Raw genomic sequence first — 21,330 nt, 5'->3', positions numbered from 1 at the left:
ATTTTTCAGAATACTAAATTTGCATGCAAAATATCAGAGGTTACCGTTGACCCCTTTTATAAGGCGGTTTAGTTAATATTTGACATTTTATTAATATTTGGTACAAAATTATTTTAACAATAATGGATAGAATTAATATAGATGGATTTCACAAAATAATTAATGGGAATGAACATGTATGAATATATATATGTTTTTTTATTAACCGTTAATCTTATTTTTTTTTTTTTTTTTTAATTATAGCTCTATTTAGATGAACCAGGCAATATTGATGGTATAATTTCAACATTATCACCTGTATCTTGGCTTCATATAGATGAAATAAGTATAAATAATGGAAAATTTCATGATAAAGAAGGTTTTAATGGATCAGAACAAATTTTAAAGGATTTAACATATGGTAAGCTTGTTATTAATTATTAATTATTAAATTTTCCAAATTGACCTTTTTTCTCAAAGAGCTTTGTCGTACAAAGGCATCACATTTACATAACTCTTGTAAGGTAAGTAATACATTAATTATAATTTAAAATTTTTTTAACTTTTAATCTACTTTATTAGAAGTATATATGGACACTTTTTCTTGTATCTCTATTATTACAATCTATTCTTATGGTTATTGCATATTTTACATATGACTTATTATCTATAAGTTTTCAACTTTAAATTGTAAATTTAATGCTAATTATTACTATAGAATAATATTTAAGACATTAATAACAAAAATATTTTTATGATTGGAGTAAATGTTTATAATAGAATCCATGCAATACTAATATTAATTTGCATGCCCCACTAAAAAGTTTTTCATATAATAATAAGAAAAAAGTAAAAATAAAAGTAAAATTCTCACAAAATTAAAATTATAAAATAAATAATATCAACTTATTAGATATTTTTACTTTTTTTATTTTTATTTTTTTTTGTAATACAAAATTTGGTATGAATTTATATTTGCAATGAATAGAAATCCCAAAAGAAAAACTTCACAACACGAAGTTCATACAATATATTCAAATAATAAATCAATAGAAGCATTAAGTGATTGCTTATTTCTAAAGGATCAAGGTTATAAACGTCAACCAATTAATTTATCGAAATTTGAATATAATAATATTTTCGCATCTATAATGGGGAAAGGATATAATTCCAATGAAGTAAAACAAAATGAAAATTTGAAGAATTTAAAAATTGAATCATTAAATCAAGATTCTGAAAATTGGGTAATATCTCAGTCACAAATTGAAAGTACAGAAGTTCCAAGTAATACTTCTACTCAAAGTAACATATCTAATTCAATCCAAACACAACAACCAATTAATATAGTAGAATCTAGGTTGTTAAATAAAAAGTTGGAAACTTCTAATGAAAATTCTTCAGAATCTGAAGGAGTTGAAATAAATGAATTTGAAAAGTGTTCATATTTTGAGGATGAAATTTTACAATTAAAAAGTGAATATTTATATAATAATAATGATAATAATAATAATAATACATCAGTTGAAATAGTTTGGGAACGTTTAAAAGCACAAGAAAAACAATATTATACATCAGAAGTATATAACTTTTATATTTCAAAATGTAAAATATGTATCAGTCCTTATAAAACTTCTTCAAATGAATGGATAAATAATCAAAAAGTTCCTCTAGTTTTTATTAGAAAAAATATTCTAGATGAATTATCTAATTTAATATGGTTACAACGTATGAGAAATGAAATTTTATTTACATCAATATATTATTTTGATAATACACTTTGTAAAGATAATTTTTTTTGGAATATAACAGCTATTGAAGAAATAAGGGAATTAGCTTATTCGTGTGTATATTTGGCTGCAAAGGTTGAAGAAGTTGTTCATATTAGTCATAAGGAATTATGTAAGCGTTCTTCAATCCCTCCAAAAACTATACTTAATTTAGAGCGTCATATACTTAAAGTACTTACTTTTAAATTAAATCCACCAATACCAATAACTTTTTTACAATTATTACTTGAAATGTATAAGGCAAAGAAAGTACAAAATTTTGGAAATAATAGTAAAAAAATACTTGAATACTATATTTGTAGTTATATATTAGAGATTTGTCTTTATGACATTGAATTAATGCAATATTCTCCATTGGAACAAGCATTAGCAGCTATATATGTTGCTAGACAATGTATAGAATTTAATTGTAATAAAGAAAAAAATTACATCATATCATTATGTTTAGATCAAGTTGAAATAAAAGGAAATACAATTTCTAATTTCAAATATGATTACAATTTAAAGAATCAATACAGGATTGTAGAATCAATTATACGAATATTTCAGTATTCTCATATAATAAATACAATAACAACAAAGAAATATCAAAGTAAAGAATATATGGGTGCTGCAGATTATGTGCTAAAAGCACTATCATTAAATAATAATAATAATACAATTAGTATTAGTAGTGGTAATAAAAAAAAAATTGGTAATAAATGATATATTATAATATAGAATATTAAAATCAGTATTCTGAAATGACTAAAGTAATATTAATTATTTTCAATAATTTCCATATTGCAACCTAAATCAGAAGATAAGCCAGAATATCTTGAGATCCATATTTTGTTAATATTTTGAGGAAGTTCAACTAAAGAAGAATTTGTTTCTTTACTCCCTTCTTTAATCTCAGGAAAAATATCAATATCAAGAGAATTATGATTTTTTAGTTCAATATTAGCATTTTTTTCTTGAATATTACGTTTACGCTGCTCAATTTTTTTACGATCAGCAATAATCCAATCTACAGATAATGCAATACGATCACAAAATTCTTTACCACTTTTACAAGAAGTTATATTATCTCTTGTAGAAGAAATATCTTCTACGACTACTTTAGTTAAGTATTCATGTGTTGTTACTCCTCTATATACAAGATAGCAATGAAGAATACATAGTTCACCATCTAAAAAAAAGAATGGAAGATTAAATATAATCAAAAATACACCAATAATGTAGAAAGCAGTTGGAGACCAAAACAAAAGTCTTTTTTTCCAATAATATTTTGTAGAACCATAAAATGCTTCACATATTATAGAAGCTAAGGATGAAGTAATAATACAACCCAATAAAAAGAAAACAAAAGTTATAAGAAAAAAAAATGAACCATAATTTTTTTCTCCTATACAAGTATTTAACCATTTACAATGATGATCATATCTGGGTATACATTTATTACAAAGTCTACAATGCTTACAATTATTATTATAAATACCACAAATATCACATCTATAGATATTATTAGAAATAGATGGCTGATCTAATGATGAATTATTATCATTATTAGTATCAGAAAATCCTGGATTATTTGAAGTTACTTTCCATGCAAGTGTAAAAGTTGTAATACTCATAAGTCCTACAATAATTGCCATAGATATCATAGCACTTAATGGTAATGATGGAATTATAAAAATGTAGTAAAGTAACAAATTTAATGCAAATATAAGCCATAGAAGTACTTGTAATACTTGCAAAGGCTTTTGGAAACCATTTTTACGAAATATACCACTACTTAAATCATCATGAAAAATACAACAAGGTATATTATTAGTATCTAAATGATTAACATTATTAGATACCATTGCCTTTATTATATGCTAGATGCCAATAGACCTCCCCTCATTTAGTCATAAACAATATTTACTAATTGAAATATTTTCGTTAGGAAAGAATGAAAGTTATGGGTGGTTCAAATAGGTATCATTTAGTGTAACCGCTAAAATGACTAAACAAAATCTAAGCTTTAGGGATTTCTGTAAAATAAAATCTATATCCAATAATTTAATATTAAAAAAGTTTTCTTTAAAAAATAAAAAAGTATTGTTATCTGAATATTTAATATTAAAGGGATATTAGAAAAAAAAATTAAATTAATTAATAACATCTAAAAGCTTTATTAAGAAATTTGTAAGATTTATTATTCACATGTCGCTTCATATTTCAATTTAGCAGCATTTGTAAAATGATGATTAGGACCTGTCAAGATGCTCAGGTAACACCATGTATCATAAAAGTTGCGTTGGATTGCAGCTAGCTGATGATTAGATTTATGTGATAATTTATTTTCATTGTACTGAATACTCAGGATATCACCAAGTTCTTCTGTTATCCAAGCTAAAGTATATGTACAATCAGGAAAGGTACTTCTAACATAATTAAGTCGGTTATAGAGACAAGGTAATGCATTGTCATACTGTTGAATATCTTTATATGCTTCAAATAACATAGTATCTAATTCATACATTATCCAATGTTGTGTAAAAACTTTTTGAGCTTCAATATATACATTTTCAATATCTTCAATATCAGTCTTATCAGTTTCTTCTAATCTCAATATGTATTGAGATTCTAAATCTGTATAACTAAGTATAATATCTTGGTGAGGGCATGTTTTACATACATTACAACTAGTAGATAATGTTTCTCCTGTCTCATTATCTTTAAAAAAAACAGTCCCAACACCACAAGAAGCACATCGTAATCCTCTAGATAAATCAACAGGATCACTACAACGTGAACATTGACAATAAAAAAGCCAATTAAGTAGTAAATTCCTCCTAACTTTTGAACACTTAAATAAATCATCATCTGCAATATAAGATATTGTTATTTCATCTCCTATTTCTAATCTAGTTTTTGCTCTTAATACAAATGTATTTTCTATTCCATAATGCCAACAACAACTTGCTGCACAACTATGAGCCATCATACTAATTCTATTATATAATACAATACCATTATTTGATGTATGGTTAAATGAATTATAACGCCATGCTCCTAGGGTACGTTCATACATATATGGATCAATATCTAAACCAGAATTTTCAATTACTTTAATTACATCATGACTTGGTTCAGCATATGGATCAGGAACCCATTTATCAAGACAAGCTTGTTTTGTTTCTTCATCAAGCATAGTTAAAGTGCATAATGCGGCTAAATGCCATAATGGAGGTAAAGAAAAAGTTTCAGATTCATTTAATTCCTCTAAGAAATCATACATTTCCTGAGCAATATCTGGTGTTACTACTAAAATTGGATTTTCAGCAAATATTATATCACCAGGATTAAAACTTTTACGAGCATATAGACAACGTCCTTTATCTTTAGTAACGCGGATTTCAACATGTTCATCAATTTGAGAAATATCCCAAGGTTGTATTTGTTCCTCTACTTCTTCTACAAATCCAAATTCTGTTTCTTCTACACGTTCATCAAAACTACAAGCATCTTTGAAGTGATATCTAAGTGCTTCTGGATATATTGAAACCTCCCCCTCATTAACAGAAGTAGTATCAGAAGATTTACTAGTCTCTGTTATATCATGATCAATTAATGTACGTTTAAATTCTGCAGTTGATAATGCAACCCATCTGTCATCATTAAAGTCAGCAACAGGTCTTAATTTTGTACTTGATTCATAAACATATGCCATATCAATATTAATCAATTCTCCTTAATACATACGGGATGGGTTTTTAGTATGGTATACGTCATCTCAGACCTTTATAATAATAATAAAGTTTTTTTAAAATCTTGTCAAGAACAAGTTAACCCAAATGTAAACTAAAAGAACAAAGGGAAATGCAGCACCCCAGGCGCTATATATTCACACAAGCGCTATAGTGTGTAATAGTATTTTATATTTACCAATGTATAATATAAAATATTTTATTAAAAAAATTAGGGTTTATATATTTATTTAAGTATAATTAGGGAGTATATATTACTATTTATTTTATTGATTTTAGATATGTATAGTATATTATTAAATAATCATAATTTTTTAATAATAAATATTTTGTTTAGAAGAGAATGATACAAAACCGTATTAGGCGGTAAAGAACACATTTTAATATTATAGAAGTAGGAGAGTAGTAATATAAGACTCTTAATCCTTAAAACATAAAATTAAAGGAAAAAAGAAAAAAAAATGGCTAGAAAAAATAATAGAAATAAGAAAAAGGCATATATAGATTGGTTACGTGATAAAGAACGTGATATGCGTGAGAAATCTGAAAATAAGAGACTTAGAAAGATATCATTTAATAAACAGGTTATAGAATCTGACTTTAGAAATTTGTCAAATAGTACAGATATAAAGATAATAAAAGTACGGAAACAATCAAAAGTTGATAAAAGAGCTCAAAGACGATTAAATAAGTTAGCTAGTAAGTTATACTTCATCTTAATTTAATATAATATGATTCCTAATGAATTATAATTATAACTTTTAGATATTAAGAAAATGAATGTATCAATGGATTTATGACAACTTAATATAAGTCTTATTTGGAATATTTCAAGCTTTTTATAATTATAAAAAATCTAAGTGAGTTATTAATTATATTATTAATTTAAATATTATTAGGCTTTAAGCAATAAGATATATTGAATTTTTCTTTTAAACTAGTATTCATAATTAAATAAGGATTATAATCTAATACTGAATTTATTTTCTACATTTAGTGATACATGAATTAATAATAGCGCATTTTTGGGAATATGAGACATTTATAATTATTGTACACGAGATCCTGTTATAATAGAAGTATATATTACTATTACTTATTAATTATAAAGAATTATGAAATAAGGTAAATATGGATGATGATGAATATATAATAATTAAGTGCATGTATTGGTTAAATATTAATGTTTTAAAGTTGATAAGAAAGTTAACATGAACTATAAGAATACTATATGGAATTCTAAAATTAGAAATACAAATAAACTACCAAATATATGTATGGTATCAGATTTCTTTTATCCAGGCCTAGGTGGTGTTGAAATGCATATTTATGAGTTATCACGATGTCTAATAATACGTGGATTTAAGGTTATAGTTGTAACACATAGTAGAAGTAATCGATATGGTGTAAGATATATGGAAAGTGGTTTAAAAGTTTATTATTTACCTCATATATGTATGCATGATAATGTAATATTTCCAAGTTTTTTCTCTCTTTTACCATTATTTCGTCAAATTTTAATTCGAGAAGAAATTGATATTGTTCATGGCCATCAGGCAGTATCAATGTTAGCTCTAGAATGTATATTTCATGCAGTAACAATGGGTTATAAAGTTGTATATACTGATCATTCTTTATTTGGATTATCAAATTTCGATTCAATTCATGTAAATAATATACTAAAGATTTCATTATCTTGTGTTGATGATATTATTTGTGTATCATATACAAATAAAAAGAATCTTATTTATAGAGCTTCAATTAATCCTCAAAATATAACTGTAGTACCAAATGCAATAGATAGTAGCCGTTTTACACCAAATTTAAATAATAGATATTTTGGAAAAGATTCTTTAGTTGTTATAGTATCAATATGTCGTATGACTTACAGAAAGGGTGTAGATTTACTTGCATCTATTATACCAATAATATGTAATTTGGATCCAAATATAAACTTTTTAATAGGTGGTGATGGACCAAAAAGAATTCTTTTAGATGAAATGCGTGATAACTATAATCTTCATGATAGAGTAGAATTATTGGGTGAGATTCCTAGTTCTCAAATATGCTCAACTCTTCAAAAAGGTCATATATTTTTAAATACTTCATTAACAGAAGCATTTTGTATATCTATTGTTGAAGCTGCATCATGTGGATTACTTGTGGTATCAACAAATGTTGGTGGTATCCCAGAAGTTCTTCCAAGTGACATATTAAAATTAGCAAAACCTTCAGTAAGTTCTATGGTAAATAAGCTAATTAATGCAATAGATATGATAAGAAGTGGGGAAGTTGATCCTGAGAAACTACATGATAGAGTATCTAAGATGTATAGTTGGCATGATGTAGCTAATATGACAGAATTAGTATATTATGATACTATTCAAAGACCTTGTAATGGATTAATTGAAATACTTTCAAGGATAGCAAGCTGTGGTCCAGTTATTGGAAAGGTATACCTTATATTAGTTTCTGCAAATTACATATTTTGGTATATTCTAAGTATATTATATCCTGAAGATCAAATTGAGCTTGCCATGAATTTTCCAAAATAATTTTGATTAAATAAATATAGAAATTTGTAAATGAAAAGAAAGAATTTAACTGGTGGAATTTGTGTATATATATATTGGTAGCCTATTAAACAAATCTTTTAATCTCACCCCACAGATAGTCAGCATTTGTAATTCGATCTAAAAGAGAAAGTAGAAGATGTTACTTTAAAATTTATCAATTTGAAGATTTACCATAAACTTACTATTTTCAGATAGTTGTAATTGAAAAGATTCAGTAAAATGAGGAGCATTTGGTGGTATAAAGTGACCTTTTAGAGATAATTCAGATATGCTGGACCATGAAATTGATGAAATATTTTGATACATTTTGCGTTTTGCAATGAACATTTCCTCAGAGTCCCTCATTGACTTTAATAGTTGTTTTTTCTTTTCAAGTAATACTGCATGCTGATTATGAATTTTTGATAACTCCAATTCAATTTCCTCACAATATTTCGACAATTGATAACACTTCTCTTCTTCACTTGAATCTTTTGTATTAAAAGATATTGAATTTTCAAAATTTGTATCTTCTAGTTCCTTTTTATAAGCTTCTTCATTTTTACGAATATCTAAGAAATACAAGATGTTTAAATATAATTTTATATTCTATATTGAGAATACTCAGAAGTCCCACTTCTCAACTTACTCTCAACAGAATCTTTTAATATATCATAAACACTTGAGATATATTTGTCTAATTTATTTATTTCAGCTGTTAATTTTGATAGTGTTTCATCTTCTGATTTAAAATCTGAAAATTCATTGACAACTTCCTGTATCATATAATTTATATCTCTAAAGCTTTCATTTGAAGCTGAAATTGATCTTTTAGCACTCATTATCTCCATTTGTTTACTACTTCTACTTCTATTCCACAAATATAATTCCAGTAGTAAATTTTTATATTAATTATTATAAACCACTAATATTTAGGATGTGCTATTGCGCTTAATTCCGCTACTTATATACCACACAAAGTGTTTCATCAAAATTATAGAGAAATTTGAAAATTCCCTACCCATAATATAATAGAGAGCCATAATTAGATATTATATTTTATAAATGAATTTATATCTAATATAATTAGTTTCTTGTTCCACACTACATACTTTTCCTTTTTTTTTTTTTTTTCTTTTTTTTTAAGTTCATATTTATTTATATGCGCACCTTATGTAACTGTTCATTAGTTTAAGTTCATTAATCCATCATTTTCTATTTCAACTCTTCCTATGTCTTCTATATTATTTGTATTAAGATCTGTACTTCCAATATTAGGTAATATCTTCTCTTTTGTACTGATAGAACTACTATTTAATATGGCTACAGCTTTTCCACGGGATAGATCAGGATCAATAAATATTGCTTGATTTTCTATGCCACCAATATTTTTACCTCTTCTTATTTTTGCATAGCCTTTGTTACCCCACTTTTTCCCCCATGAATTTCTAATAATCCAATATGGTATTTTATCAGTACTTTCAGAAGTTTCTTGTTCACCCCATCCTACTACTACTATAGCATGATTAGTATATTCCCATCCATTTAATTGCTTATTTGGTAAATCACAGAATTTAGCATGATTTTTAGGAGTTACATCATATATACCGTCTTCATATACTAGTAATGAAGGATCTATATGCATTGCTACTACTATTGGACCATGGTGATATATCTCTCTCTTCATACTTTCTTCACTACTACAACCATAACACCCTCCAATATATCCATAATCTTTTGCAAACCAACGTTCTGATTCAGTACATCCATCCTTTTCTATAATGTAATCACCAATATAAGGTGAAAAATGACACTCTTTATTGTCTGTAGCTTCATATTCCATACAATCATTAGATGAAATACCAATTTCTAATGCTTGTTTACCTACTAAAAATGGATAACCTCCATCACATCCTTGATTAAATGGTGAACATGAAAGGATTGATTGAGCTGAAAGTTCTATCTTAGGAAATTCCTCATCTTTTCCAAGTCTATTTCTTAGTGCAATTTCAAAACGTTTTTGTAATATATAAGCTGATGAAATTGCATAACACGATCCACAATTTCCTTGGTTCAATGAAATATCTTCAAATTCACTTGATAAAAATGGATCTCCATGAGAAAAATTTGATGGTAAATCAATATCACTTTCTTCATGTTGTACTGAACATGCAAATATACCTGAATCAGAATTCATTTCATTAATAGTTTTAGATGATAATTCCATAAAAGAAGTTACTTCATTTTTATTATCAAAAAGTCTCCTATAAATTTTTTTTGAATTCATTGTATGTAAATAATATGGATAATGAGAAAATGCTAATTCTCCAATACTAAAAGAATTTCTAGCTGTCCAACTTGTTTCTATTCTTTCGTTATAAAGTTTAGCTATTGACTGTAAAGATGTAGTTAAAGATCTAATTCCCTTATGAATTGCTACTTTAACTGGTACCTCGACTAAATTCTTAAGTTTATCTAAAGTATTATTTTCAGAATCAGATTTATATCCAAATACGCAAGCTCGCTTCTTATTTGCACTATCATAATACCATCCTAAATGTAATTTTGAGGGATCTGTTTCGTAGCATAATGTTTCACCCGACGGTAGCTCATTATCTCCATCATATGGATTACAATTTTTTTCATCTAATAAGCTATATTTTATAAATCCAAAAATATTTTTATCTCCAATTTTTATTTGGAAACCTTCATCATAAACCATTGTCCAGCCTCCTATTATTTCTCCACTAAGATCTTTTACAGCTAACTGATTCCATTTCCTTCTCCCTAATGATTCATTATAAGAATTACTATTTAATATATCTGTAAGTATTAAATTATATTCAATTAGTTCATTTGAGGTATGATCCTTAAGCCATTTATTATAATCAACTAAACTAGGTTGCAAATTCTGAGTATTCTTATTTGGGACTCCTGAACCACAACCATTGACCCAATTATCCAACGGTTCAGAAATCTTAAAGGTCCATCTACCTACAATATCTGCTGTTGTTGCATGAATAGGTAAATCACCTTTTATACCCTGTAAAAAGAATAAGAAAATACTAAAAACCAAAATATTCAAAATCCACCTTAGACTGATCATTTAAAAGAATAATCTTAGTATAAATTATAAAATTAATTTTTGTATAATTTTTTTTATTTTTTCATATATTTATAAATAATCTGACTTTTGTAATTTTTGTAGTTCACGTTCAAACTAATATGCAAAAAAGAAAAAAAAATGCATGCAAAAGTTTCCCGCAAAATTCTGGTTACTATACTAGGGCAGCATGGGGTAAATAAGATGTAACCCCTTAAAGAATTTAAAAATAACTACTAATTTATAAATTATATTTATATGTTTCTAATATATATAGAACTTACTAGATTATCTATATATTCCCCTGTATATATAATATTTACTAAAAAAATAGTACTATAGAGATACATTTTAAGATGACTATATAGTAATTTAAAATTATTAAATTTCTTATTTTAATATTGGATCTTAGTGTATTCAAGTTATTATTATAGGTAATACTAATTTTGACCAATAAATTCTTAAGTTAAGAATATTGAACTCACTAAGATCAATTATTACTATACTAATTGAAAATTTCACATATTATTTAATAAAAAGAAGTACCCCCAAATTTAACAAACTTAAGTGGGTAAAAATTTAATTTCTAAGGTTAATTTATTTCTATTTTCCGCGTTTTAGTTTTGGCGGTACCATATTTTATAATAAGGATTTTTGTTCTTTTCCTTTTTATTTTTACATTGAAGTAATTCTACATAAGAAGAACTAAAATATATATGATGTCTCCTGAAAGTGTGAATGATGGTACAGATGTAACTGGTAATGAAGGCGAACTTACTAGTCATTTTATGTCTGATTGGGGGGCAGAACCTGTATATACAAATTATGAAGTCAGCGTAACTAATCCTGAAAATAAATCTATTGGTTTAGGAAAATATACAGTGTACTTGGTATCAGGAAGAACTATACAAGGAAGTAATTTTTCTACAAGAAAACGTTATAGTGATTTTGAATGGTTAAGATCATCTCTAGTTTTACAGTTTCCAGGTGTATTTATCCCACCTATACCTCGTAAAAAGAAAGTTGGTAGATTTGAAAAGGAATTTATAGAATGTAGAAGGCGTGGTTTAGAAGAGTTCTTACGTCGAGTATTTAATAGAGATTATCTTGCAAATTCAGATCTAGTACGAACTTGGCTTAATAGGGGTGAAAGTGGAATGGAATCTTTAAAACGAGAAGAAGCAAATCGTCCATTATTTGATATTGTAACTCAATATTTTAATAGTTTTGATAATGTTTTAATAGATATACAATCAAATTCTTCAAATAGAAGATTAAATAATAGATTTTCAGTACCTAACGTTGATGTCAGCGTAATTAGTCAATTTTCGCAATATTTGGAATCACAATTTTCAATATTAGAGCAATTATGTGAATATCTCTCAACAATATCCTCTACTGGTAATAAGGGATTTAATGCTTTACGTGAATTATCACCATTATTAAGTAGTTTAGTATCAAATGAGCAACAATACATTTCGACTAATTCCTCCTTATATAATGTGAATTTATCTTCACGTCTTGATTTATCTCCTGTATTTCAACATTTAATATCTATTTTATCAGTATCACCACAAAAAAATTATGATATTTTACAATCAAGTTTAACAAGAGAGTTAAATGATACAGAATGTATATTAGAAGCTGTTCAAACTTTAGAAAAACTTCAGGGATTATTAATAAATCCATCACAAAAAATAGATGATAATAATGAAGATAATTCAAATGTATCTGAATCCTTAGCATCAATCAGAAGTACAAATACTACATTATCAGCATCAAGTACACTTGGAAGTGTAGTTAGTTCTGCAGCAAAAGGAATTGTAAATGGTTTTTCATTATTTTCTTCTAAATCACGTGAAAGTTCATTTTCTTCTGATGGAAACTTATCCAAATTAGATCGATATAAGGAGGATCAATCAGCATTGAGAACTTTATTGGCTGCTGGTAGAGTTGTATTAGTTATTCATGAAATGCCACACTTTTTTTCTGGGAAAATTCAAATATTTAACAATATTATCATTGAATTTGTCAAAAAACAGATGAATATAGCTTATAGTGAGTCTGAATTTTGGAATAAAATATATGGCAAATTACAAACATTACCTCAATATAATTCCATAAATACCCATGATAACAATATAAATTCTTATAACAATAACAATAATAATGATTATTCTACCCAAAATAATCAATGGGCTAATCAAAGTTATAATTACTAATTTAATAAGATATTTTGAATTTATTTTATTAGTTTATAATATGATCATTCTTAAATAATTGCAAGATCTACTTAAGTATATATACCGAATATTATCTTCTTTTTTTTTCTTTTTCTTGTAACTCCAAATAGTAGTTAACCATATCTTAAATGATAAAAATAATCCCTATAAAAATTAGATTCTAATTTTATACTATTCATATCTTTAATATATTGATAATCCTTTAATGTATAAATCTAGTACTTGTACTTATACTATTTCTTTCTTTCCTGTCTTAGTATTCCTCAATAATACAAATGAAACTAATAATTTAAAAAGTTTACATTAAATTTAAAATTAATCTTTATATCATCATTGATTATTCTTTTATATAATCTTATTAGTATTTTATAGACATTCTTAGATTGAACATATACAAACTAATTCTATAATTTAAAATAATATTATTCTAAGTTTATATCATTATAATTTACTTTTCTAGATTAACTAAAAAAAAATCATTTTTTTTCTTCCCTCTCCCCCTATTTTTTCCAAATTTATTTCCAAGTTAGATAATGGTAATATTTCTAGATATAACTTACCATTAACTTTATAAAATATTAATAAATTATTATTATCGACAATTTAATATTAATAGTCAATATAAAATCTTCTTAAGAGTCATTTTTTATTTAAAGTAAAATTAACTGATAAATAACAATATTATATATTCATTACATATTTTTGAATTATAAAACAAACTTCAAAATACAAATTAAGATATTAATTAATTCATCATAATATCTTATTCTTCATCCGAAAAAATTATTTCATCATTATCAAAATCCAATAGGGCTTCTACTTGCTTACGTTTTTCTTCTTGTATTTTCATCTCTTCTATAACTACTTTTCTAAATTCTTCTATATCATCTTCTGATACAGAAATATCCATTGCATCTTCTACTAAATGTATAAAAAAACTACCATCATATTCTGAACTTTTTATATCAGAATTATCTTGTTTAATTTTACCTTTTTTATCGTCATATAATTTGTTATCCAAACGTAATATAGCTAAAATCTTAGATGTATCCTTAGCTTCAAGAATATCCTGTGAACAATTCTTTACGATAGATAATGCAAATTTAAATAAAAAAATATTCCCTTCAATTAATAATAACTCAAAAAATTTACATAAAGCTGGAAATGGTAATACATGAACATTTAGTCCTACAAACCATTTTGAACAAAATGCTTCAGTACAAGCTGCATTGCTTATCTTAGCTGCTAATTCTGGATATTTTTCTTCAAGAAGTTTTTGAAATACTTTTGCATCTCTAACATAATTAAATGGAGCTGTTTTAAAGTAACCTGGTAGATAATATCTATGTAATGCTAATGCAAGTTTAACAGTATCTTGTGGGCTGAGTTGTAACATTAAAAAAGCAACTATAAATCCAAGACCTTGATGATAATCCTGTATTTCAGTATATATTGTACTCAAAACTTGTATCATCTTCTGCCTATTTTTATCATCAGAAAAGGTTCTTTCTGCATCTAATTTAAATATACGATTAATTGCTGGATCATCTGTTTGTTCCTTAAGAATAACTTCACATTCTCTATTCAAAGGAATTTCAAATTGCACATAACTTTTTAATTCTATATTATCACTACTTTGAAATGATTTATTTGATATATTTTCAGGTCTTAGTGCTAAATCTAGCCAGCCTTCTGCATCTAATAGTTGCTTTTCAGTAGTCTCAGAATCGCGACTAAAATAACCAGCATTACGTTGTAATAGTGGTGCTTTACTTTCTTTTTCCCAGAAATCCTTTAATTTAATCATTATATATTTCAATTTAAGTATATTAGTAAAGTTACATTTAAATATAATAGAGCGGGTACTTATATTTATATATAGCGCCAATAGAAATTTTGAGAAAAGAAATTTTGTGATTATATTATTGTTTAAATTAATTAGATTAATTTAATGTAGTCAAAATTGAAGCAATTATACTATTTATATTATTTATAAAGATCTAGTGTAATTGAATATATAGAACTAGGTATATCCAATAATTAATATTAATATATAATAAATTATTTTTAATAAAAGAGGAAAAAATTATATTATGTATTTAAGATTTATCTTATATAATGATTATATTACTAAATAATTTCTATTTATTGTCTCCTAAACAATAAGGAATAAAAAAGTCTAACATTATACTATTATTTTTAAATATTAAGGTGATTTTATATATTAAAAAAGAAAGAGAAAAAAAAGATTACCTATAAAATTAAAGTCAAAATATTTAATATTTAGAGTATACTTATATATATTTGAGCTAAATATATATTAGTTTATAGGTATAAGTACATGTAAAGAAAAGTACCTAATTTATATTACATAGGCGCCTAAGTTAATCTACCTTATTTTTGTCATAAATTTCTGCAGATTTTTTTTTTCACATAATTTTAATGTTTTAATTAGAAAGTTATGGGAATAGAAGATACAATAATAAGTGGAAACGATAATGATAATGTAACTTTTGGAAATGATGAGGATATTTATAGAGAAGAAAGTACTTTCTTACAAAAAACTCCTAATAATAATATACAATCTAAAACTTCTTTAAAAAGTGACCACTTTATTATTGATGATAATTTAGAAATAAATAATGAAGTAATTGAAATAGCTACTAATGATACTAATAACTTTATTAGGGATGAAATAGAAACATATAATCAAGTAACTAAAGGACTAAAAAAAGAAATAGACAATGATAATAATGAAATAAATAAATATGAAGAAAAAAAATCTTGTTTACAATTATTACTTGATAAAAGTGAATCATATACAAGTTATATATTATCAAGATCTTTAAATACATCAAAATTACAGGATTTATCAACTGAAGATAATAGTAATTCTAAAGAATATAATAAAAAAAAGTTAAAGAAGTCAACAATGAAAAAATCTCATAGACATATTATGGATATAGAAGATGATACTTTATTATTTCAAGAAACAGAAGAAGATATTTCAGGATATAGATCATATACAAGATTACAATTTCAACCAACATGTATAACTGGTGGACAGCTTAAACCATACCAATTAGAAGGGTTAAATTGGCTTATTTATTTATATGAAAGTGGATTAAATGGAATTTTAGCTGATGAAATGGGTTTAGGAAAAACATTTCAAACAATATCATTATTAGCATATTTAAAAGAATATAGAAATATAGATGGTGTTCATCTTATATTATCTCCTAAGAGTACTTTAGGTAATTGGATTAATGAAATTAATAGATTTTGTCCATGTATAAAAGCTTTAAAGTTTCATGGTAATTCTGAAGAGAGGAATATTTTAATGCATAAGATATTAACAAATGATGGTAATAATGAAAATTATAATGTAATTATTACTTCTTATGAAATGTGTTTAAGAGAAAAATCATGGTTTATGAAGAAAAGATTTCATTCAGTAATTATAGATGAAGCTCATCGCATAAAGAATGAATCATCTAAATTAAGTCAAATAGTAAGAAATTTAGAAACTAAATTTCGTTTATTAATAACTGGAACACCATTACAAAATAATTTAAAAGAACTTTGGTCACTTTTAAATTTTTTATTTCCTGAGATATTTTCTTCATCAGATGAATTTGAAACTTTATTTGATTTACAATCAATAAGTGATAACTTTTCAGATTTATCTCAAGAACAGAAAGAAAAGAAAAGTTTTGAAATAATAGAAAGATTACATAAGATTTTACGTCCATTTATGTTAAGACGTATAAAATCAGAAGTTGAGATTGATATTCCACCAAAAAAAGAAATTTTATTATATGTACCATTAACCAATATGCAAAGAACTTTATATCGTGATATATTATCAAAAAATATTGATGCTTTACAAGAAAAAGATAGTGGTGGGAGGGTTAGATTAATTAATTTAGCTATGCAATTAAGAAAGGCATGTAATCATCCATATTTATTTGATGGTTATGAAGATAAAAATGAAGATCCATTTGGTGAACATGTAATAGAAAATTCTGGTAAAATGATAATGTTAGATCGTTTAACTAAGAAATTATTACAAAATGGAAGCCGTATTTTAATATTTAGTCAAATGGCTAGGATATTAGATATACTTGAAGATTTTTGTTATATAAGGCAATATAAATATTGTAGAATTGATGGTAATACATCTACTGAAGATAGAGATACTCAAATTTCTGATTTTAATAAACCTAATAGTGATATATCAATATTTTTACTTTCTACTCGTGCTGGTGGTCTTGGGGTTAATCTTGCAACTGCTGATATAGTTATAATTTATGATTCTGATTGGAATCCACAAGTAGATTTACAAGCAATGGATAGAGCACATAGAATAGGTCAAAAAAAACCAGTATATATATATAGATTACTTCATGAAAATACTATCGAAGAAAAAATATTAGAAAGAGCTAATTTAAAGTTACAACTTGAATCAGCTATAATACAGCAAGGTAAACTTAAAGGTAATAATTATTCTAAAACAAATCAAAATAATGGGAATATTCTATCAAAAAATGAATTAGTAACAATGATACAATATGGTGCAAATGAAATTCTTAAAACTAAAGATATAAATATTACAGATGATGATATAGATACTATTATTTCTAATAGTGAAGAAAGAACAAAATCTTTACAAGTAAAGGTTCAAAAATATGTAAAAAGATCATTAATAGATTTTAGTGTTAATTCAAATGTTAGTTCTTTATATGAATTTGAAGGAATAGATTATAATGAGATACAGAAACAGCAGGATAAACAAGCTTGGAATGATATTGCTATAAGTACTATTAATGAAGAACGAGAGGGAAGGCGTAGAAGTAGAATAGAAAATCAAAATCAGCGTTTAATTGATCAAATATTATTGAAACATGTAAAAAATATTCCAAAATTACCTCATATGTATGAATGGCAATTTTATAATAGAAGAAGGATTTTAGAATTACATGAGATAGAAGTTAGATATAATGCTGCTATTGTTTCAGGAGTTATAAATATTACAGGAGATAAAGTTGAAAATAGTGATGGAGGTCTATCTACAACAAGTTCTTCAATAAGAGATGGTAGTTTTGAGAATATATCCCAAGATCAATTTGATTCTAAACAAATTAGAAATTTATCTCAAGAAGAAAAAGAGGAGAAAGCATTTTTATTAGAACAAGGATTTAAAAATTGGACTAGGAAAGATTTACATACTTTAATAAAATTATTAGAATTATATGGTCGTGAAGATATTGAAAATATATATTTGGGATTTAATGGAACTAAGAATAGAGAAGAAATTAAAAGATATATAAATGTTTTTTTTGAACGTGGACCTTCTGAATTATCTGATTGGGAGAAATGGCAAAAAAAATTTCAAATAATTCAAGAAATTCAAAATAAGAAGAAAGAGATAGAAGATATAATAAGATGGAAACAATGTAAATATAAAGATTCTTGGAAAGAATTAACTTTAGATGTAACTTTAATTAAAAAAGATAAAATTCAATTTAACATAGATGAGGATAGATATCTTTTAAATATGATACCAATTGTAGGATATGGAAATTGGGATTATTTAAAAAATTGTATAAGACAGGATCCTATATGGAAATTTGATTGGTTCTTAAAATCAAGATCTCCTTCTGATTTAGGTAAGCGAGTAGATTTTTTAATTAAAATACTTAAAAAAGAATATATTGATATAAATGAAGAGACAAAGAAAAATAATTTTGAGAATTTAAATACTAAAAATATAAAGAAACGTACTTATTCCAAGAGAAATCCAAAGAATCAAGATATTATAGAAGAAGAAATTAAATTAACAATAGAAACAAAAATTTAATAAATTGAAGAATTCATACTTTTTATTTTTATTTAATATATTAAGGATACATCTCTATAAGTTTCTTTATATTACATGGTTTTGTCTCTATACCAAGATCCTTATTAATTAGATTGTGGAATTCACATACCCATAAGATAAAGTCATCTCTATTTGATAATCTAAAAAATAAAAACAAAAACAAATTATATTTTATTATCTTCACTCTTAATTTACAGAAAATAAATTTCACTAAATTTTATATTTCTGTAAATTATAGTTAATATATATTTAATTACCTAGGTGGAAAATTTTTTATGGCCTTTGAAATTCCGGTCCGACATAGTCTACAAGGATATAATTTTGTAAATGAATTGAACCACTTGGACCATTTCTAGAAATAAAATAATGAAATTAGATAAATTAAAAAATTATATTATAAAAAAATATTTTATTCTCACCTCTATGTCTTGTTCTGTTGGATTTATTGGATACTGATTAGCAATAGTATGTAACTAAAACAAATTTTAAGTATAAATTTATATTTATATACATAAAAAAGGAGAAATTAGACTATATATATATACTTACATAAAGCCAAGTGGCTCTACCTATTTCTTTATTATTAGGAGGCTTTCCTCGTCTGTTTTCTACAAATTCCAAATTTGAAGGATCAATCTAGTCACCATAATTATATTATAAATTAAAATATTTAATACTGCAATATTTCTATTTTAATTATAAACTTACTGGACTATCTTTACAGTTCTCTTCTTTACATTGTTCATCTATTTTTTTTTTAAACCAAAACATCTTGTAAAAAAAAAAAAAAAAACAGAAGATTATTAGTTTTCCGGGTAAGTACCCAATTTACAATATTCAAGGATTTTATTAATAAAATATTTTAAAATTTAAATTCTTCATTTTTATATAATAATATAAATACAATTTTATAAATAATATTAAATCTAATATCTATCATATATAATTTAAGTTATATTTATAATTTATAGTCAAATCTTAGTACATTTTAATATAATAACTACATTTAAAGCTAAAAAAAAAAAAAAAAAAGAAAAAAAATCGAAAATAAATTTGGTCAAAATATAAATATAATTTATAAATAATATTACTGGATTCTTTATATTAAAGATTTTACTAATTAATAATCTAGATTCACTTATATAATCTTATGTTAAAATCCTTAAAATATAAAATTAAAACCTTCCAATAAGACTATATTAATGTAATAATATTCACTAATCCAGAAAATAAAAATATTAGATATTACTTTCAAAATTTGAATAGTTATTTGTAATTTTGAACTTGAATCACATTTACTATTCATATTTAATAATACTATATTTATGTATTGATGACTATTTAAAATAAACCATTTCAATAATATCCTAATAATATAAGTTGTATAATTCACAGTACTCAGATCCTATTTAAGTCAGTTATAATATTTATTTTATTATAATTTATCATCTTTATAAGCTCCCAACTTTTTTTTTTCCTTTATAATCAATTATATGATTTATTTATATTTGACCTGATTATTACTTAAAATAACTTTATTAGGATTAATTAACTAATATTAATTTATTAGGATATTAATATTTCCATTTTAATAAAATTATATTTTCCATATTTACTTTAATAAAGTATAAAAGTCAATATATTTCAACTTTTTTATAAATCTCCATTTTCTAAAGTTGTATATAAAATTATATATAGAATTTTAGTTACTTTGAAATTTATCCTTAGTTCATAATTTGTATTTCAGATTTATTCAGAAGTTATATATTTGATATTTAGAATAACAATACTTATACAATATATAGTAAATTTAAATATTCATTGTATTATTAATATACAATAATTTCCAGTAAATCCTCAAAATTGTATTTTAGTCTAATATAAAACCATATTTTAATGCATGCATATATCCAATGCCATACATGGAATATATAAAATATTAATAAATCATAAAATAATATATAATATCTGAAACTTTTAATATATTTTTACTATTTATTTATATAATATTATTTCTTTTTAATTTTATTTTATTTTATTTTTTT

The 21,330-nt window shown here is 24.6% G+C and overlaps 12 protein-coding genes across 12 annotated transcripts; 6 read left to right on the top strand and 6 right to left on the bottom strand.

Annotated features, from left to right (window-relative positions):
- Window positions 1-122: 122 nt before the first annotated feature.
- On the top strand, window positions 123-709 carry cand_014120 (uncharacterized protein; the record flags this gene model as incomplete). Its single annotated transcript, XM_067211647.1, has 5 exons — window positions 123-176; window positions 244-400; window positions 460-503; window positions 562-615; window positions 698-709. The coding sequence occupies 5 exons, from the start codon at window positions 123-125 to the stop codon at window positions 707-709; spliced, it is 321 nt and encodes a 106-aa protein (XP_067069619.1).
- Window positions 710-959: 250 nt separating this feature from the next.
- cand_014110 (N-terminal domain-containing protein) lies at window positions 960-2,471 on the top strand (the record flags this gene model as incomplete). The annotated part of the gene is made up of 1 exon (XM_067211646.1): window positions 960-2,471. One exon carries the CDS (start codon window positions 960-962, stop codon window positions 2,469-2,471), a length of 1,512 nt encoding a protein of 503 aa, XP_067069618.1.
- A 53-nt stretch (window positions 2,472-2,524) lies between these two features.
- Window positions 2,525-3,613, bottom strand: cand_014100 (DHHC zinc finger domain-containing protein; the record flags this gene model as incomplete). Its single annotated transcript, XM_067211645.1, has 1 exon — window positions 2,525-3,613. One exon carries the CDS (start codon window positions 3,611-3,613, stop codon window positions 2,525-2,527), a length of 1,089 nt encoding a protein of 362 aa, XP_067069617.1.
- A 335-nt stretch (window positions 3,614-3,948) lies between these two features.
- cand_014090 (uncharacterized protein) lies at window positions 3,949-5,466 on the bottom strand (the record flags this gene model as incomplete). Its single annotated transcript, XM_067211644.1, has 1 exon — window positions 3,949-5,466. One exon carries the CDS (start codon window positions 5,464-5,466, stop codon window positions 3,949-3,951), a length of 1,518 nt encoding a protein of 505 aa, XP_067069616.1.
- Window positions 5,467-5,964: 498 nt separating this feature from the next.
- On the top strand, window positions 5,965-6,303 carry cand_014080 (uncharacterized protein; the record flags this gene model as incomplete). The annotated part of the gene is made up of 2 exons (XM_067211643.1): window positions 5,965-6,202; window positions 6,269-6,303. 2 exons carry the CDS (start codon window positions 5,965-5,967, stop codon window positions 6,301-6,303), a joined length of 273 nt encoding a protein of 90 aa, XP_067069615.1.
- A 411-nt stretch (window positions 6,304-6,714) lies between these two features.
- On the top strand, window positions 6,715-8,058 carry cand_014070 (glycosyl transferase; the record flags this gene model as incomplete). Its single annotated transcript, XM_067211642.1, has 1 exon — window positions 6,715-8,058. The coding sequence occupies one exon, from the start codon at window positions 6,715-6,717 to the stop codon at window positions 8,056-8,058; it is 1,344 nt and encodes a 447-aa protein (XP_067069614.1).
- An 85-nt stretch (window positions 8,059-8,143) lies between these two features.
- cand_014060 (uncharacterized protein) lies at window positions 8,144-8,909 on the bottom strand (the record flags this gene model as incomplete). Its single annotated transcript, XM_067211641.1, has 3 exons — window positions 8,144-8,196; window positions 8,262-8,630; window positions 8,708-8,909. 3 exons carry the CDS (start codon window positions 8,907-8,909, stop codon window positions 8,144-8,146), a joined length of 624 nt encoding a protein of 207 aa, XP_067069613.1.
- A 335-nt stretch (window positions 8,910-9,244) lies between these two features.
- On the bottom strand, window positions 9,245-11,164 carry cand_014050 (papain family cysteine protease; the record flags this gene model as incomplete). The annotated part of the gene is made up of 2 exons (XM_067211640.1): window positions 9,245-11,101; window positions 11,132-11,164. The coding sequence occupies 2 exons, from the start codon at window positions 11,162-11,164 to the stop codon at window positions 9,245-9,247; spliced, it is 1,890 nt and encodes a 629-aa protein (XP_067069612.1).
- Window positions 11,165-11,880: 716 nt separating this feature from the next.
- Window positions 11,881-13,383, top strand: cand_014040 (PX domain-containing protein; the record flags this gene model as incomplete). The annotated part of the gene is made up of 1 exon (XM_067211639.1): window positions 11,881-13,383. The coding sequence occupies one exon, from the start codon at window positions 11,881-11,883 to the stop codon at window positions 13,381-13,383; it is 1,503 nt and encodes a 500-aa protein (XP_067069611.1).
- Window positions 13,384-14,167: 784 nt separating this feature from the next.
- On the bottom strand, window positions 14,168-15,211 carry cand_014030 (TBC domain-containing protein; the record flags this gene model as incomplete). The annotated part of the gene is made up of 1 exon (XM_067211638.1): window positions 14,168-15,211. One exon carries the CDS (start codon window positions 15,209-15,211, stop codon window positions 14,168-14,170), a length of 1,044 nt encoding a protein of 347 aa, XP_067069610.1.
- A 654-nt stretch (window positions 15,212-15,865) lies between these two features.
- On the top strand, window positions 15,866-19,264 carry cand_014020 (SNF2 family N-terminal domain-containing protein; the record flags this gene model as incomplete). The annotated part of the gene is made up of 1 exon (XM_067211637.1): window positions 15,866-19,264. One exon carries the CDS (start codon window positions 15,866-15,868, stop codon window positions 19,262-19,264), a length of 3,399 nt encoding a protein of 1,132 aa, XP_067069609.1.
- A 40-nt stretch (window positions 19,265-19,304) lies between these two features.
- On the bottom strand, window positions 19,305-20,056 carry cand_014010 (ERV1 ALR family protein; the record flags this gene model as incomplete). Its single annotated transcript, XM_067211636.1, has 5 exons — window positions 19,305-19,425; window positions 19,543-19,637; window positions 19,705-19,758; window positions 19,835-19,921; window positions 19,994-20,056. 5 exons carry the CDS (start codon window positions 20,054-20,056, stop codon window positions 19,305-19,307), a joined length of 420 nt encoding a protein of 139 aa, XP_067069608.1.
- Window positions 20,057-21,330: the final 1,274 nt, after the last annotated feature.

The sequence above is a fragment of the Cryptosporidium andersoni genome (assembly GCF_001865355.1).
Source record: "Cryptosporidium andersoni isolate 30847 chromosome Unknown contig_60, whole genome shotgun sequence".
NCBI classification, from domain to species: domain Eukaryota; phylum Apicomplexa; class Conoidasida; order Eucoccidiorida; family Cryptosporidiidae; genus Cryptosporidium; species Cryptosporidium andersoni.
This window is presented reverse-complemented; position numbering and strand designations above follow the sequence as displayed.